This window comes from Bufo bufo, chromosome 2 (genome assembly GCF_905171765.1).
Source record: "Bufo bufo chromosome 2, aBufBuf1.1, whole genome shotgun sequence".
In the NCBI taxonomy this organism is placed as follows: domain Eukaryota; kingdom Metazoa; phylum Chordata; class Amphibia; order Anura; family Bufonidae; genus Bufo; species Bufo bufo.
This window is the reverse complement of record NC_053390.1, coordinates 182,071,851-182,089,220: the sequence shown is the minus strand read 5'-3', so window position 1 is coordinate 182,089,220 and position 17,370 is coordinate 182,071,851. Positions and strand designations below refer to the sequence as shown.

General features: G+C 43.0%; 1 protein-coding gene across 1 annotated transcript in view; it reads right to left on the bottom strand.

The window, feature by feature from the left end:
- SNX24 (sorting nexin 24) overlaps positions 1 to 17,370 on the bottom strand; it is a 116,056-nt gene that overhangs the window by 29,982 nt on the left and 68,704 nt on the right. Inside the window, exon 3 of the mRNA XM_040415953.1 lies at positions 16,147 to 16,251. Within this exon, the coding sequence (XP_040271887.1) occupies positions 16,147 to 16,251 (105 nt within the window). The remainder of the gene's footprint in view (positions 1 to 16,146; positions 16,252 to 17,370) is intronic.

Sequence of the window (17,370 nt, the reverse complement as noted above, 5' to 3'; positions counted from 1 at the left end):
ATTTGGGAACTGCATTACAAGAAATCTAAAGTTGATATTCTAATCACTTTATGGGGGGGACTTAAAGGGGTTATCAGAGTTAAATCAATATATGTTAAGGTGGCTTAAAACATTATTAAAAATACATTTCTAATGTACATTCATTATTTATTCTGCTGTGTTTCCACACGCCCGATGTGGGTCACGTGACCCCTGACGTCACTCACCAGGCACCAGCGGTGACGTCTCGTTTACAGACTTCTCCCTGCTTGAGGGAGGGGCCCGGCTCTGTAAACGAAACATCAGAGCCTTTGGTGCTCGCTTTCCTCTCTCTCTGTATCTGGCTGCCGCGGCTCCTGTGAGGGATCGCTAATGCGCGATCCTCATCAGTGTCGGTGTTCTGTCAGAAAACCTTACCTCGTCAGATTCCCTTCCCCCATGTGATTTCCGGGGGTGTGCGTCTCCGCGCAAGCGCAGTACCACGGCACGTCGCCTCTGCGCAAGCACAGTACCAGGGCATAGGTAAGGTAAAATTACAGTGAGCGTTGACTCATGGACACAAGCACGGACACCGCGAATGCGCCCAACCGCGCGTGCGCTCTCAGGGGCAAGGAGATCTGACAGTCTTTTGTCTTGTTAAATCCCCTTACCCTCACACTGTGCACGCAATTTTACAATCCGCGCGTGCGCAGTGTGAGGGTAAGGAGATTTAACAAGACAAAAGGCCGTCAGATCTCCTTACCCCTGAGAGCGCATTGTGCAGTGTCCATGCGCGCATCCGTGAGTCAACGATCACTGTAATTTTACCCATGCCCTGGTACTGCGCTTGCACGAAGGGCGCCGTGCCATGGTACTGCGCTTGCGCGGAGGCGCACACCCCCGGCAGTCACGTGGGGTAAGGGAATCTGACGAGTTAAGGTTTTCTGACACAACATTGGCAGCCGTGAAGAAAGATTCCATGGATTCCAAAGCTCCCTCCCACTGGTCCACCAATGGGCCCGTTGCCCTGCGTCTGGAGATCTTTACTAGCCTCAGTTGGTAGCTCAAAACCAACCCCAGGAACATCACAAAGTAAGGCCTCATGCACACGACCGTTCCGTTTTTTGCAGTCCGCAAAAAACGGAAGCCGCCCGCGTGCCTTCCGCAATTTGCGGAACGGAACAGGCGGCCCATTGTAGAAATGCCTATTCTTGTCCGCAAAACGGACAAGAATAGGACATGTTATATTTTTTTGCGGGGCCACGGAACAGAGCAACTGATGCGGACAGCACGCGGAGTGCTGTCCGCATCTTTTGCGGCCCCATTGAAGTGAATGGGTCCGCACCAGAGCTGTAAAAACTGCGGCTCAGAACTACGGTCGTGTGCATGAGGCCTAAATCATTGTTCATAATAGAGATATTGCTGTGATATAGCTTAGATAGATATAGGTGTCATATATGGTGTCAGCATGTACACAAAGCAAGAATAACAGAACCATGCAAAGGTATGGGTTTTCTCTTAAGAAATCAAGCTTAACTAATGTATATGTAAGTCCTGATGAGTTTTATAAGTCCCCCCCATAACTTGAACAACCCCTTTAAACTAGTTTCACACTAGCAGTAAGAGATGTGGCAGGGTGTTCCAGAAGGAAATATCTTGCCACAGCTATCTGGATCCGGACAGTACCTGAATGCCTGCCGGGCCCCTTTAACTTTAACCCCTTCAGTAGCAAGCCACTTTTTGCAAATCTGACGTGTAACTTTGGAAAGTTTTTTGTTATCCAAGCCATTCTGAGATTGTTTTCTCGTGACACATTGTACTTCATATGTTAGTAATTTGAGTCAATATGCCTTACCTTTATTACAAAATTCTAAAATTTGAAGAAAGTTGGAAAAATTCACTATTTTCTGAATATTACTTTCTTTGCTTTTATGGCAGATAGTGATACCTCACAAAATAGTTGTTACTTTACATTTGATTTTGGCATCATTTTGTAAATGTCCTTTAATTTTTTTTTTAGAACGTTAAAAGGATTAGGATTTTAGAAGCAATTTTTCAACAACATTTCCAAAACCATTTTCTTAAGCACCAATTCAGTTATAAAGTCATTTTGAGGGGCTTACATAATGGAAACCATCCATAAATGACCTTATTTTAGATACTACACCCCTCAAATTATTTAAAATTGATGTTACAAACTTTGGTCAGAAGGAAAGGAACCCTCAAAAAGTTACCCCATTTTGGAAACTACACCCCTCAAAGAATATATTAAGGGGTGTACTAAGCAGTTTGACCCCATAAGCGTTTTACGGAATTTGGAAATACTTGGCTGTGAAAATGAGAAGTTTCATTTCTTCCAATAAAATGTTGCTTTAGCTCCAAAATTTTCATTTTCACAAGGAGCAACAGGAGAAAAAGCACCCTAATAATTTGTTACCCATTTTCTCCTGAATATGGCAACACCCCGTAAGTGGTGGCAGGGGTGGGATTCAAATTAACAACAGGTTCCCTACTCATTGGCAGACACACGGCATCACAACACATGTATATATATGATGTATGTATATGTAAACAACACACAAATACACTATATACATGGTACACCTACATAAATACACCATATATACACTACACACACATACCACCCAACTAAGGAGCTAAACTATCAGCAGCGCGCGAAGCAATGGAAGAGAACATCCATGCCACCGCCAGAGCACCGGATCGGAACTCAGCCGGTAACACGGTTCTCCGATCTAGTTGTAAAACTTTAACAACTGGAGGGAACTGGCTGAATCCCATGCCTGTGTGGTGGTAAACTGCTGTGGGGGCACATGAAAGGAAGGAGCGCCATATGGCTTTTGCAGTGCAGATTTTGATGGATTGGCTTACAGGCACTATTGGTTTTCATTTTTTCTGTGATTGTCTTATGTGGGGTTTCATTGTTTGTGGGATGAGGTGTCGTTTTCATTGGTACCATTTTGGGGGTATACATGACTTTTTCATCGTTCAATATTATACATTTTGTAAGGCGAGGTGACAAAAAAATTACTGTTCTGAAATAGTTTTTATTTATTTTATTTTTACAGCATTCACCTGACAGAGTATATTATGTGATATTTTTATAGAGCAGATTGTTATGGATATGGTGATACCCAATATGTCTATTATTTTTATTTTTATTAAGTTTTACAAAGTGAAAGCATTTTTGAATAGCATAAAATCTTGTTTTTGTATTGCCATGTTCTGAGATCCATATTTTTTGTTATTTTTCTGGCGATCGTCTTAGGTCTTTTTCGATTGGTACCAATTTCGAGTACATACACCTTTTTGATAGCTTGGTATTACACTTTTTGTGAGGCAAGGTGACCATAAAATGGCTGTTCTGGCACTGTTTTTATTTTTTTACGCCGTTCACCTGACGGGTGGATTATGTAATATATTTATAGAGCCGTTCGATACGGACACAGCGATACCTAATATGTCTACTTTTCTTTTCTTCTATTTTTTACAATTTATTTATAACTTAATTTTAAGAAAAGGATACTTTTTTTTTTTTTTTTTTTACTGGAAACTTAATTTTTATTATGTAAAACAATTTTTTAAAACTTTTTTTTACTTTTTGTCCCACTCTGGAACTTCAACTTTTGGGGGGTCAGATCCCCTGTACAATGCATTACAATACTTCTGTATTGTAATGCATTGGCTGTAAGTGTATTACACAGTGTAAAACACTTTCAGCCTGCTTGCCTGTGAAACCCAGGGGAGTGGGTCTCACAGGCTTACATAGAAGGCAGCACGATGCCTATAGAAGGCATCAGGCTGCCTTCCCAGCCATTGGGTCCCCTTCACCGCACATATGGGGACCTTTTGCAATGGAAAAGAAATGTCAATCACTGTGGATAATTGTGATTGCAGAACACACTCTTAGTTGCTGGTGGCTTCACATATAGCTTTTGGTCAACTCCAGTAACGGTATGGGGATGAAGCGACTGCAGCTTTATTTTCTTTTGTGGAGACTGTGATAGACTGGAAGAGGTGATTGCTGAAAATAATGCTTTTAAGGGTGTCCCTCTTCTAAGCATCTCCAGTGCTCTCACAAGCAATTACAGACATATGAAATATGAATCACCATTGATTTTCCTCTTCAGGGGTCACAACTCTCCCTGTTTTACACATTCAAGGCATTTATTTTGGCGGACAAACTTGACACATTTTCTCAAAATGAACTTGTTAATGTAACCAAGGCTTTGTCAGAAGGATTCTTCATTTTTTACTTTTTGACATTTGTTCCTTGCACAGCTCTTCAGGGATTGGGAGGGCAAAATAAAAACATAGAGCCGTGCAATTCCAAAGAAAACCAATCCTATTACATGGAGATAAGAGGGAGGGGCCAACGGTTAAGATGTCTCTGTAAGCTAGTATCACATGCAGTCCAATGGTGTTTCTCTCCATCTCTCGTACAGTGAATACATGGGCCCTGAATCTACCCTCTCCTCCACTGTGTAGTATAGGAAATCACATGCCCCTTTTCTCTACTGCTCCTTGGCCCCCCTCGCCCTTCGTCTCTGAAGGGATAATGTTTCACATGCTGGGCAAAAAATATTGCAGATACAGTGAGCAACCGAACAGCAGAGCAGCCATGGAGTAATTATACTACATTACAAATTGTCATAAAGTATCATGCAAGCAGCTGTAAATACAGAGGAGAAGAATCATCATAACTCTAGTCCTTTACACTGGTAATCCAACCAACAGAAATCCCTAGTATCATTTAAACAAAGGTGCTATACAGAGCTAAGCAAGATTATAAAAATGAAACTAAATAACTACTTTTGAGTGATGGTGGCATGGATATTTGTCACTGGCAGATGTGCACAGCGATCAATGTATAACTGTGAAGGAAGACAGGTAGACTATGGTATGCAGAAACCAGACAGATGAGCCTTGCTCAGTAAAGTTGATGCTTGCAAAACAGCACAAGAAAGTATAAGGCTCTGTTCACATTTGCTTCTGCTCATAAGAGATGGTGCGTCGCTGTGTTGGATCTCTTGTACAATGGACTCCACTGGGGCTATACGCTCAGTTATAATGGGATCTGTCAGAGTTCGGTCATGGTTTCTATAATTTTAACAAGAAAAAAAAAAGTTGCATGGAGCCTTCAAAGCAAATGCTAACAAAGCCTAAAATATAATATCCTTATCAGTACACAGAGTGTGACAGTGCAGCCAAGATGAGTGTAACTAAAACTTGAGATCATAAAGAGTTCTTTGAGACTTTTCAAAGGAGAATAAGTAAACAGTTGTACAACAAAATCAGCTCTGCTACATCTGTATTATACTCACAGAAAGAGTGTCTAGGAAAGGGATAATCAATTAGCTTACAGAAAAAAAAACCTCTAAAAACATAACCTTTAATATATCATGATAAAAATCACAAATTATAGATACCCCCAAAAAGAATAACAAACCTAAAATCTTAAGTATGCCCACAATTAAAGTGCAGCCAAATGCAAAAACAGATACTGAGGCATTTCCTGGGCACATATGTATAGATGATACCATGTAATAATAGTGTGGACCACGTAGGTTTTACTTACGGTTCCTGTGGTTTTTGATAGCATGCCCACTGGTGAAAGTTACCGCAATAGTTGTTAATGTCGGGAGATGAACTGTTCTTAGGTGTCCCTTTTAGGCTAACCCTGCCTAAAAGCAAAGCACCTGCCTTGAAAGGGGCGACCCCACTTATCGGTGCCTAAACCCTCAGTGGCCCTGTAAATGCCCTAAAGAACTTGAAATCATTGGTCCCGACGCGTTTCCCCATTGAAGATAGTCATCGGTTCATCAGGGGACAAATTACAGCAGATAGAGTAAGGATGATGGCAACCAAGATGAAGTAGGCGCAAAAATACGTCCAGCTCTGGCCCCATTTATACCTGAAAGGTTTAAAAATGGTGCTCCCGCTCATGGGGGCGTATTTTACCGGGTGGGGCTTGTAACTCCACCTCACTTCCGGTTTAATGGAATGCATATGCGTTCCATAGGTACACATAATATCCTAGTGTACATAAGAAGAAAATTGATACAAAGTGGTATAACTAGATACCCAAATGATGCGCGACGATTACTGCTAAAAATATAATGGAAGAGAAGGTATGGGCTGTCTCTTTCAGCGCATTGAATGAAGCGCTGCTGCCGGGAAAAACACTACTTCCCACAGGTGAAGCGCATATCTGGTCGGTGAAATGCACCGTCGGATAGCGAGGAGGAACACAAGCTAAAAAAAGATATTATATTACTTGTGTTCCACATGTGATTGCCGGATCTTGCTCAGATATGAATGGGGACAGGGAAGCAGAGATACTAAAGTGCCCGCAAGGTAAGGAAAATAATACCATTACTCTTGAGTCCCCTTTGTACAGTTGAGTCGTACATAAATGACCAATTATGGTCCGATAGAGTGACATAGAAACATAGAATGTGTCGGCAGATAAGAACCATTTGGCCCATCTAGTCTGCCCAATATACTGAATACTATGAATAGCCCTTGGCCCTATCTTATATGAAGGATAGCCTTATGCCTATCCCATGCATGCTTAAACTCCTTCACTGTATTTGCAGCTACCACTTCTGCAGGAAGGCAATTCCATGCATCCACTACTCTCTCAGTAAAGTAATACTTCCTGATATTAATTTTAAACCTTTGCCCCTCTAATTTAAAACTACCGTATATTCCTGCGTATAAGACGACTGGGCGTATAAGACGACCCCCAACTTTTCCATTAAAAATATAGGGTTTGGGCTATACTCGCCGTATAAGACTACCCCTGAATGCCCAGCCCTCCCTGTCCTCAAGACGATCTTCTCCAGTCCAGGAAACTGACTGGGATCTGTGGATGGCACTGTTAAGAGGAGGGGGATCTGTGGATGGCACTGTTATGAGGAGGGGGATCTGTAGATGGCACTGTTATGGGGAGGGGGATCTGTGGATGACACTATATAGCATCTTATGCTAAATGTGTCATTTACAGATCCACCCCATGACAGTGTCATCCACAGATCCCCCCTAAACAGTGCCATCCACAGATCCCCCTCCCCATGTGCCATCCACAGATCCCCCTCCCCATGTGCCATCCACAGATCCCCCTCCCCATGTGCCATCCACAGATCCCCCTCCCCATGTGCCATCCACAGATCCCCCTCCCCATGTGCCATCCACAGATCCCCCCCCCCATGTGCCATCCACAGATCCCCCTCCCCATGTGCCATCCACAGATCCCCCTCCCCATGTGCCATCCACAGATCCCCCTCCCCATGTGCCATCCACAGTTCCCCCTCACCATGTGCCATCCACAGTTCCCCCTCCCCGCCGCTCAGAGGAGTACATTTATTAACTGTAATCCGTAACTTTAACTTTAAATCAGCGCTCATCTCTTTACTAGGGTACCTTACTCTCAGCTCCGATAACAGGCAGTGCGGGCGGCGCTCACTCACTGACGTCACACGCCTGCGCCGCCTAGTGAGTGAGCGCCGCCCGCACTGCTTGTTACCGGAGCTGAGAGTAAGGTACCCTAGTAAAGAGATGAGCGCTGATTTAAAGTTAAAGTTACGGATTACAGTTAATAAATGTATACTCCTCTGAGCCGCAGGTCCCTGTATATTATAACCCCCAGGCAAGCGTCCCTGTCACCATGGGAACGCCTGGGGGTTAGAATATACCATCGGATCTGAGTATACCCGGCGTATAGGACGACCCCCGACTTTTGAAAATAATTTCTAGTGTTAGAAAGTCGTCTTATACGCCGGAAAATATGGTATGTCCTCTTGTAGCAGTTTTTCTTCTTTTAAATATTCTCTCCTCTTTTACCTTGTTGATTCCCTTTATGTATTTAAAAGTTTCTATCATATCCACTCTGTCTCGTCTTTCTTCCAAGCTATACATGTTAAGGTCCTTTAATCTTTCCTGGTAAGTTTTATCCTGCAATCCATTTACCAGTTTAGTAGCTCTTCTCTGAACTCTCTCCTAAGTATCAATATCCTTCTGGAGATATGGTCTCAGGTTACCAGGTGACAGGTTATCAAATGTACTTAAATGGAGTGAGAGGGCATACAATTAACACAAATGACAGAAAAAGTGAACTCAAGTAAAAGGAGGTCTTAAAGAAAACAAGCGAAAGAAATCTGTTCATTGAGGCTCAGTGGACCCACCGTTTTAAGACGGTGAATCCACTGCGCCTCCTTACAGAGAATCCTTTTATCCCAATCACCACCTCTAGGAGACTTATGAATTACTTCAATTACTTGAAATTTCAAGGTCTTCTAGTCTCCGTCATGATGTTCCAAGACACGGCGTGAGATGGGTTTGTCACGCTGGTGGTTGATATCCCCAATATGATCTCCCACCCTCTGCCTCAGCTCTCGCTTAGTCGTTCCAACATAATTCCGAGGGCATTCACAGGTCCAGAGATAGATCACTCCCTGGGTCTTGCAATTCGTGAAGTCACGCATTTGATAGGTCCTATTTGTCGATACACTTCTAAAGGTGGTTGATTTGAGAATCAGAGGACAGCAGATACAGTCATTGCCACATTTAAAGGTCCCAGGTGGTTTATGATCCAGCCAGGTGCCTTTTTTTCTGTGGTGTACTGTAGTGGCTATACAGATCTCCCTCCCCATGTTCCATCCACAGTTCCCCCTCACCATGTGCCATCCACAGTTCCCCCTCCCCGCCGCTCAGAGGAGTATACATTTATTAACTGTAATCCGTAACTTTAACTTTAAATCAGCGCTCATCTCTTTACTAGGGTACCTTACTCTCAGCTCCGATAACAGGCAGTGCCAGTCTGTCCCTAATTGATCTACCTCTTCTGTAAGTCACAAGCGGCTGTGGGAGGATGAGATCATTTAAAAATCGGGGTCAGACAAAAGTATTCCCCAATATTGCCTGAGGATACTAAGATTTTGTTTGTCATCTGTATTAACCAAATATATTATACTGTAGATTTTTATTGATTTATAAAAGCTATCAGCAGAAATATATCTGTATGTTACACCTTAAAGGGGTTCTTGGGGCTTTTAATATTGATGACCTATGCTCAGGATAGATCATCAATATCAGATCGGCGGGGGTCCGACACCCGGCTGCATGAAGGGAAGGGAAGGCGTGTGCACGTGCCTGCTCGCTGCTGCTATGTCTATGGCAAATCAGCAGGAAGAGAGAAGGGAGACGGCATGCATGCACTGTGTGCACCTTCCCTTCTTACACTGATCTGGGGGGATGCCGGTTGTCGGACCTCACAGATCTGATATTGATGATCTATCCTGAGAATAGGTCATCAACATTAAAAGCCTGTCAGATAGGTGCAGTCACTGGACAAGTCAGTTTTAGTAAAAATTTGTGTAAAAACAAAAGGCTATTACCAAATCGGGGTGTGTCCCTACACAATCTGACATTGTTCAATCAGACTTTATTGGGAGACACCACATTGACAAGGAGAAGGTAATGTTCAGTAGGGGTATTCCAGTTACATGATGTGATTTCCTATCCACAGAATACGGGATAACTATTAGACCGGTGCGGTCCCATGAGCAGAATAAAAGGGACTCTGTACCCAGTGGAGCCCTCTGATATGAACGGAGTGGTGGGTCAAGCATGCATGCAACAGTTCCATTCATTTCAAAGGGAGTTTCGGAGACAGCCATGTACAGTGGCTCGTCTATCTCTGAACCTCCCATAGGAATGAATGCAGAGGCCGCTATTCCATTCATTTCGGAGGGCTCCACAGGACACAGTGTCCCTGTTCTCGTGATCGGCTGGGGGTCCAAGAAGGACAACCACCAAGTTAATTATTATCTCCTAATCTGTGGATAGGGGATGACTTTATATAACTATAATATCCCTTTAATAGGAGGAATAACAGAGGAATGGAACAATCTAGAGTTATTAAGAAAATGCTCCCATATAATAGTTATTTAATGGGGAAATACTACAACAAACATGTCAGGGGAGGTGACGGGTCTTTTTTTCCAGACAACTCAAGTTTTTTTTCACATGAGTTATGTATATTAGCCAGCGCAGTGTCCTAGTTGTAAAGCAATGTATGGAACTAATTACTTCCAATGAATCGGTTCCACTTTGATAGCTTATTTATCAGGTTGGGGAAGACAGAATTAATGGTGCTTGCTTACAGCAAGTCCTATAATTGGAAACCATGTTGTGCTTAAGCAATTAAGGGCAATTTGCAAAAACTATGTGCGCGCCGTGTTTTTTTTATTTTTTTTATTCATCACTATTGTCTGCTTGATTGGATTTCTCTAGATACAGACTATACAAATGGGGATACAATCCAAGAGTAATAAAAATCCCCACTTGCTAAATTACTTACTGTGAGGAATGTGAACGCCACCAATTAATCCTGCTGCCGCTATACATTTATTTCTCTGCAGTTATAGAAAAGTAGAAATATTTCTCAGTGAGTAAGTCCATCTGCCTTGGATTGCTATTTGTTATAAGAAAAGCAACTGCAAAATATATATTTTTCTCGATTAGGCAGCTGCATTTCTCCAGGGATGGAAAGAAAACGAACAATTAATCTATTCTTATTTGCTTGGAGAAGGACGTACATGCTGTGTACGCAGGATAGCCAATGTACCTGTGGCAGCCAGTCTGCTGCAATTAGGCTTGATCTGGAAATGAATGCACTTAAGTCAGAGCGCCTGGTCTGCAGAGAGTTCTTTCCAGAGGCCAAGGTTATATAGTTCAAATCCCCTGCTGTGGAAATATAGCTAAAAATTACCCACCATGCTTTGGAATAATTAACAAAGCTGGGGAATTAATATCAGCTAAGTAATTGGAAAGAATTAGCAAGAGAAATATACATTAATCTTTACTAGTTACATTAATGAAAACGAGCTGTGGTTTTGCTTAGTCTTGAGTTTCACTCTAGAAAACTTTCCACCTGTAGGATGGTGGTGTCCAAATATACATTATAAGAAAAAGACAGAAGGTACACAGGCGAGCTTACACAAATAAAAATTATTCTATAAATTTACCTTCTAATGGTACTTTCACACTTGCGGCAGAGGATTCCGGCGGGCAATGCGGACGCATTTGTGAGACGGATCCGGATGCAGATCCGTCTGACAAATGCATTGCAATACCGGATCCGTCTTTCCGGTTGTCATCCGGAAAAACGGATCCAGTATTTATTCTCTCTCATTTTTAAAAGGTCTGCGCATGCGCAGATCGGGAAACCGGATCCGGTTTTCCGGAACACTTAGTACCGGATCCAGCATTAATACATTTCAATAGAAATTAATGCCAGATCCGGCATTTCAGGATTTTTGGCCAGAGAGAAAACTGCAGCATGCTGCGGTATTTTCTCTGGCCAAATACCATAAGAGGAACTGAACTGATGCAGCCTGAACGGAATGCTCTCCATTTAGAATGCATTAGGATGAAACTGATCAGTTCTTTTCCGGTATTGAGCCCCTGTGACGGAACTCCATACCGGAAAAGAAAAACGCTAGTGTGAAAGTACCCTAAGTGAAGGGAATGAGAGTGCCTGTTGTGACCCTGAAGATAGTAGTAGTACTCATAGTTAATACCTCCCTGGGGCCATGCAGTGACTGAAGGGTGCACCTTTTCTTCCCTTGGGGCGCATCCTCGTATTGGGGCCCCAGCTTGGTGGTAGTTGGGGGGCCCCTGATGTTAAGTGTTGCTCTGGGTGCAAGGCAGGAGGTCAGGTGTAATAGTTGGCAAATGGTGAGGTTAGTAACCAGACCAGCTGGTATCAATAAATAAGTCTCTCTTTATTAAAGTGCAGAATAGGAGTAGTAGTACATCTGAGAATTAACAAGGCACAGTTCTAAGGCATATAACACAGTGCAATCCGTCCCCAGTAGCAATGTATGGACAGAAGAATGATGTAGGTTGTAGCACTCCTTCTCTCTGTGTCTCTAAAGTCTCTTAGAACCTTAGACATACAGAGAGGTTATTAAATGTTTCAGGAGTTCCCTTGCTGAGAGGTGCAGATTTGAGATACAGCTGGCCAAACCATCTCCAAATGTGGAAAGGTGCGTTAACAATGCTTCCTCTGACAGCAGTAAGGTCTTTCTGCCATAAACGTGCACAATACGTTGCTGACTGACTCCAATACACGGCCTGGTAGATTCTAGATTTTGACCTGATTTTTCCTTCTCTCTGGGGCACTTTTGATCATAAGGCAGCTTTCTTAGCTACAGATGTCTCAGAAATGATGGTTCTCTGAGCTCAGGTCTAGCTCTGAGGAGCTTGCACATGTTCCTGATGCAGAACTAGACTTTGACTGACTAACATGGGGCGGACCCAGGTCTATCTCCTGGCAACCTAACAGGATGAGCCAAGATGTTAACCCTTAATTGTCCATACAATGCTATTAGGTAAACAAATATAACTAATCAACACATTTTACTTAGCAATATAATATTAAAGATGAGCGAAGCAAAGCAAAACCTTGAAACCGAACTCTGCTTCGGTTACGACTGGTACCTCGGAACTGAAACAGAGTTCGGTTTCAAGTTTTAAAGTGGTTTTCCACTTAAAAAATCAACTACTGAAGTTATTCAACAAAGTCACGATCAACTTTGCGATACATAACTTCCGCTCATCGGAGCCCATACATTCTAATACTGTACAGAGATGGATCTCCGTACAGTATTAATTCAAAGTTTGGAACAAAGCGATTTCGGATGTAACATACGAAGCTTGCTTCACTGATCAATAAATATTACATCAGTTAACCCTTTGCAGTAACCCTGATCTGAGGTACTGCATTAGCCACTGCATATTTGCCAGTAGCCAAAACCTCTAGAAACACTAAATTGTCTGCATTAGGCTCCATCTGCTCCTGTAATCCCGATGCAGCATTCAACAATCACCATCCTGAGGATAGAGATACAGTTGAATTCAGGAGGGCACCTATGACCTCTGGCCAAGTACATGCGTTCTTGGCTCTCCCAGCATTAATCAACACTAGGGGTGTCAGATAGTTGTGTACCTGGCCAATGGCCATGAGGAAGGCATGGGCAGCCCACTGAGCATTGGTCAACCAGGAATCATCCTGGTAGAGTCTATCGCCAGTCTGCCCCTTAACATGATGGCTTCAGTTTAAAACCTAAATCATAACTGCAAGTGGACTGTTCTGAAAGTCAAGGTTTAGGCAAGGTTTGTCTACTTTCACAATGGCGTTTTGGTTTCAGTTTGTGAGATCCGTTCAGGGCTCTCACAAGGGGTCCAAAATGGATCAGTTTTGCCCTAATGCATTCTGAATGGAAAAGGATCCGCTCAGAATGCATCAGTTTGCCTCTGTTCCGTCTCAATTCCGCTTTGGAGGCGGACACCAAAACGCTGATCGCAACGTTTTGGTGTCTGTCTGACGAAACTGAGCGAAACTGATCCGTCCTGACACACAATGTAAGTCAATGGGGACGGATCCATTTTCTATGACACAATCTGGCACAATAGAAAATGGATCCGTCTCCCATTGACTTTCAATGGTGTTCAAGACGGATCTGTCTTGGCTATGTTAAAGATAATACAAACGCGAGTGTGAAAGCAGCCTTTGTCAGTTGGATGGCAAAAAATCTATTTTAGCTAAAAAAAAAAGTGGTAAAAATAAAGTTGGAACTTGAAATGGAAACGTGCCCTTAATGGGGTATTCCGGTTATAACAAGTTATCCCCTATCCACAGGATAGGGGATAACTATCAGATTGGTGGGGTCCAACCATTGGAACACCCAATGATCAAGAAAACGGGAACCATGTACCCTGTGGAGCGCCCCCTGAAATGGCTGGAGTGCCTGGAGATAGCTGCTCCTGTGGATAGAGGATAACTTGTAATAACTGGAATACCCCTTTAAGTTTGCGCATTATATGACACTGGCTAAAAGGGTTGCCTAGGAATAGAAAAACCGCACAAACCCTGCTCATAGGTTTTGTCTGGGACCATTGTGGTAAAAACAAGTGCACCCCCAAGGATAAGTGTGGCGCTGTTTTTGGAAGAAAGCAGCTATTACATGTACTTTATTTCAATCCAGCTTGAAATCTACTACAGAATACTACAGAGCTGTCCCATCGAAGTAAAAGGGGACACCATACTTGTAAATGCACCTACTAACCCCTGCAATTGCTGCGGCGAGCTGGCAAACAGAGCAGAGGGGACAGTGCTCGTACGAGTGCTGCATTCTCTTCAAACAGCTGATTGGAAGGGGTGTCGGGAGTCAGATCTTCACTGATCTGATATTCATGACCTGTCCTGAGGATAGCTCATCAATAGTAAAAAAGTGGTCAACCCCTTAAAGAATAAAAGCATCTGGAGTCCACATGGGTCCGTATTAGTCCGTACCCTATGCAGCATCTACTTTTCTCCCAAAATCAATGCTGTGCCATAGTAGTAAAGGTATGGGCCCTAAGAACCCTATGAACCTGATGGAAATGTAATATAGGTGTAAATATATGGGGTTCTTTATCAAACTGGTGTAAAGTAGAACTGGCTTAGTTGCCCATAGCAACCAATCAGATTCCACCTTTCATTTTCCAAAGGAGCTGTGCGATGGGCAACTAAGCCAGTTCTACTTTACACCAGTTTGATAAAGGACCCAATAGCCTCCAAACTGCACATCATACTCCTAATAAAGGATTTTTTTTTTTTTTATTCGTTGTGTTCAAAGATTTCAAAGCTCAATAAAGACAAAACCTGCAAAGTGGCACACATGGGGCCCTACAATGTGCCATCCAACAAGAATGCGCTGGAATGGAAATTTCAAGCCGCTCTCGGGCAGACAGTAACAATATGGCACCTGTGAGATACAGCGCGTGTTTTTATTAGACCCTATCTCATCTGAACTCGGGAGGTGGGTTTTTTCGCAGCTCCTGAAGACATGAATTCATCCTATGAACTCTATCTGGCTGATATACGCGATGATGGATTCCAGTTATTAACTAATCACGAAGAGATGGATGGTCGTCTGCTCCTACTAATCTACATCATCATCTTGATTCATTTAAAGATAGGCCATGCACTTAACAAGAGCAGTTAGGGTTCCGATAGAATCAGCCGTATAATCTGAACCGCCGCGCTGAGCCCAAATCAATCAATACATTCACTTGTACGGGAAAAGGACTGTTAAGTACTTACAACCAGGGCCATTAATATTATTTAACACAACGTCCAAAGTTTTTAATAAGAGTCAAGGAGAAGCTAGTATTTTCTGCCCGATCAGATACCACAGTATAGAAACATTTCAGCTCCGATGTTTCCTCTTCAATGAGATGTGCTTTTAGCCTCCATTATCACAGAAAAACAAAAGGTTGCTCCGCCGGGAGAACCCATTCCAATTTTGTCTTCTATTTTTCTATTTAAACAGCGTTACAAAGGAAATCAATGCAGATAATTGCAAGAAAAAGTGTATCGGGCAATTTTTCAGATTTATCACAGAAAAGAACGGAAAGGACTTCGGAATTTTAGTAATCAAGCCTGTGAGCAGCACCCACCTCTGCAAGACATTTACCGCGGAGGCTGAACTAATTATTTTCAGATATTATATGTAACCTGGGATGCTCTACTAACCCCGTCAATGCCAACCAGAAGTGATCCTTTCTCTCTGAAGCCTCACATGGTGACTAGCATTTGATGGGTCTCATGCCATGGAAATTTATGTTCATAGTAGACAGCTGAAGAGTGTTAGAACCGAGTCAACTACACTGCCAGGAAGCCCACAGCCACCAGTCCTGATTGAGATGAGGAACTTGTATTGGGCAACAGGCAAGCATGTGCCCTGCCACTCTGTCAACTCTATGGACGTTTCTGAAATAGTCGTAAGTTATCACAGGGCTGTTTTTAGTATGTATGGAGCAGCACATTGAAGGTAGGGAGAGTTCACATCACCGTTATTTTTCTGTTCTTCTAATACATTAGAAGAACAGAAAAAAAAAAAGGAAAAAAACAAACAAAAAAAATAAAACGGATCCTGTGCCTCAGTTATACACATTTGGCATCCGTTTGAGCCATTTCCGTTTGAGATCCGTTTTATTAGACAGGACAAAAAAAGTCCTGCAAGCAGTAAATAAAGTAAAGAAGTAAGAACAGATTTTAGAGATGTTGTGACACTTTGCACAAGATATATTCTCTGCACAGAAAAAAAATCTTCCTACCTGCAAGTATGACTCAAGTCCTTGCCGCCTTTGCTCCAGTACCTTAGGGATCCAGTTCCTTACATGCTTTGAGGGCATCTCTGGAGTTTTAATATTTTTCTTTAGCTGTAGGAAGGATTAAACAAGTTAATAAGTCAGTCATCTATACCCCCTAGAACTTAGGAGGCCATTTATTAAATAGAAATACACCTAAATTAGGGGGTCTGACACCTGGCACCCCCGTCGATCAGCTGCTTAAAGATGAGGTGGCGCTCCATGCGAGTGCTGCTTCCTATTCATTACACTATGCATCGTCTCCTCTGGATCGGTGACGTAGGGTAATTACAAGCACTTCAAGTGAGTGGAGCAAGTACTCGTCATTACATTAAACTTCTAAGATGACGGGCAAAGGAAGCAGTGATTGCATGGGGTGCTGCCTCCACTTCAAACAGCTGATCGGCAGGGGTGCTGGGTGTCGGACCCCCACCAGTCAGATATTGATGACCTATCCTGACAATAGGTCGTCAATATGTATGGCCTGCACAACCCCTTTAAAGTATACATGTGCTTTAAAAAAAAACTCTGATATGTCATAGTAACATATCAAATGGTGCTATCGGTGGAAGTCTGAGTGCTAAGTCCCCTGATGATTGGTAAAAAGAGGAGATGGAAGTGCTCAGACAGATCGCTGCCTCTTCTCATACTGAAGATGGGCTCACTGGAATGTCTATGAGGGCCATCTCCAGTCTGTCTTCAGCGGTGAGGAGCGACATTGCTAGCAAATCGGTGAGGGCCTCAGCACTTGTCACAATGACATATCAAAAGGTTTTTGAAAGTATAGTTACACTTTACATAATATTTTAAAGGGGGTTTCCGGTTACAAAGATTTTTAAGCAGGGGTCTGCGGCCTGCCTGTTGAAACAGAAGATTCATACTTACCTGCTCCATGCTGCTGTGGTCCTCCAAGCTGCCTCCGCTGTCTCCTTCTTCCGATCCCTGCACTGTTCAAAACCGGTGGCGCATGGGCATGGTCACATGCACCGTTCCAGCCAATAATTGACTTCAGCGGTGACGTGGACACAAGCTGCATGTTACCAATCAAGCCAGTCATTGGTTGGCCATGCACCACTGGATGTAAACAGTGCGGGGACCAGAAGATAGCGACAGCGGAGGATTGTGGAGCAGGTAAGAATGAATCTTCTGTTTCAGCAGACCTGCTGCGGGCACTCGCTTAAAAATCATTAC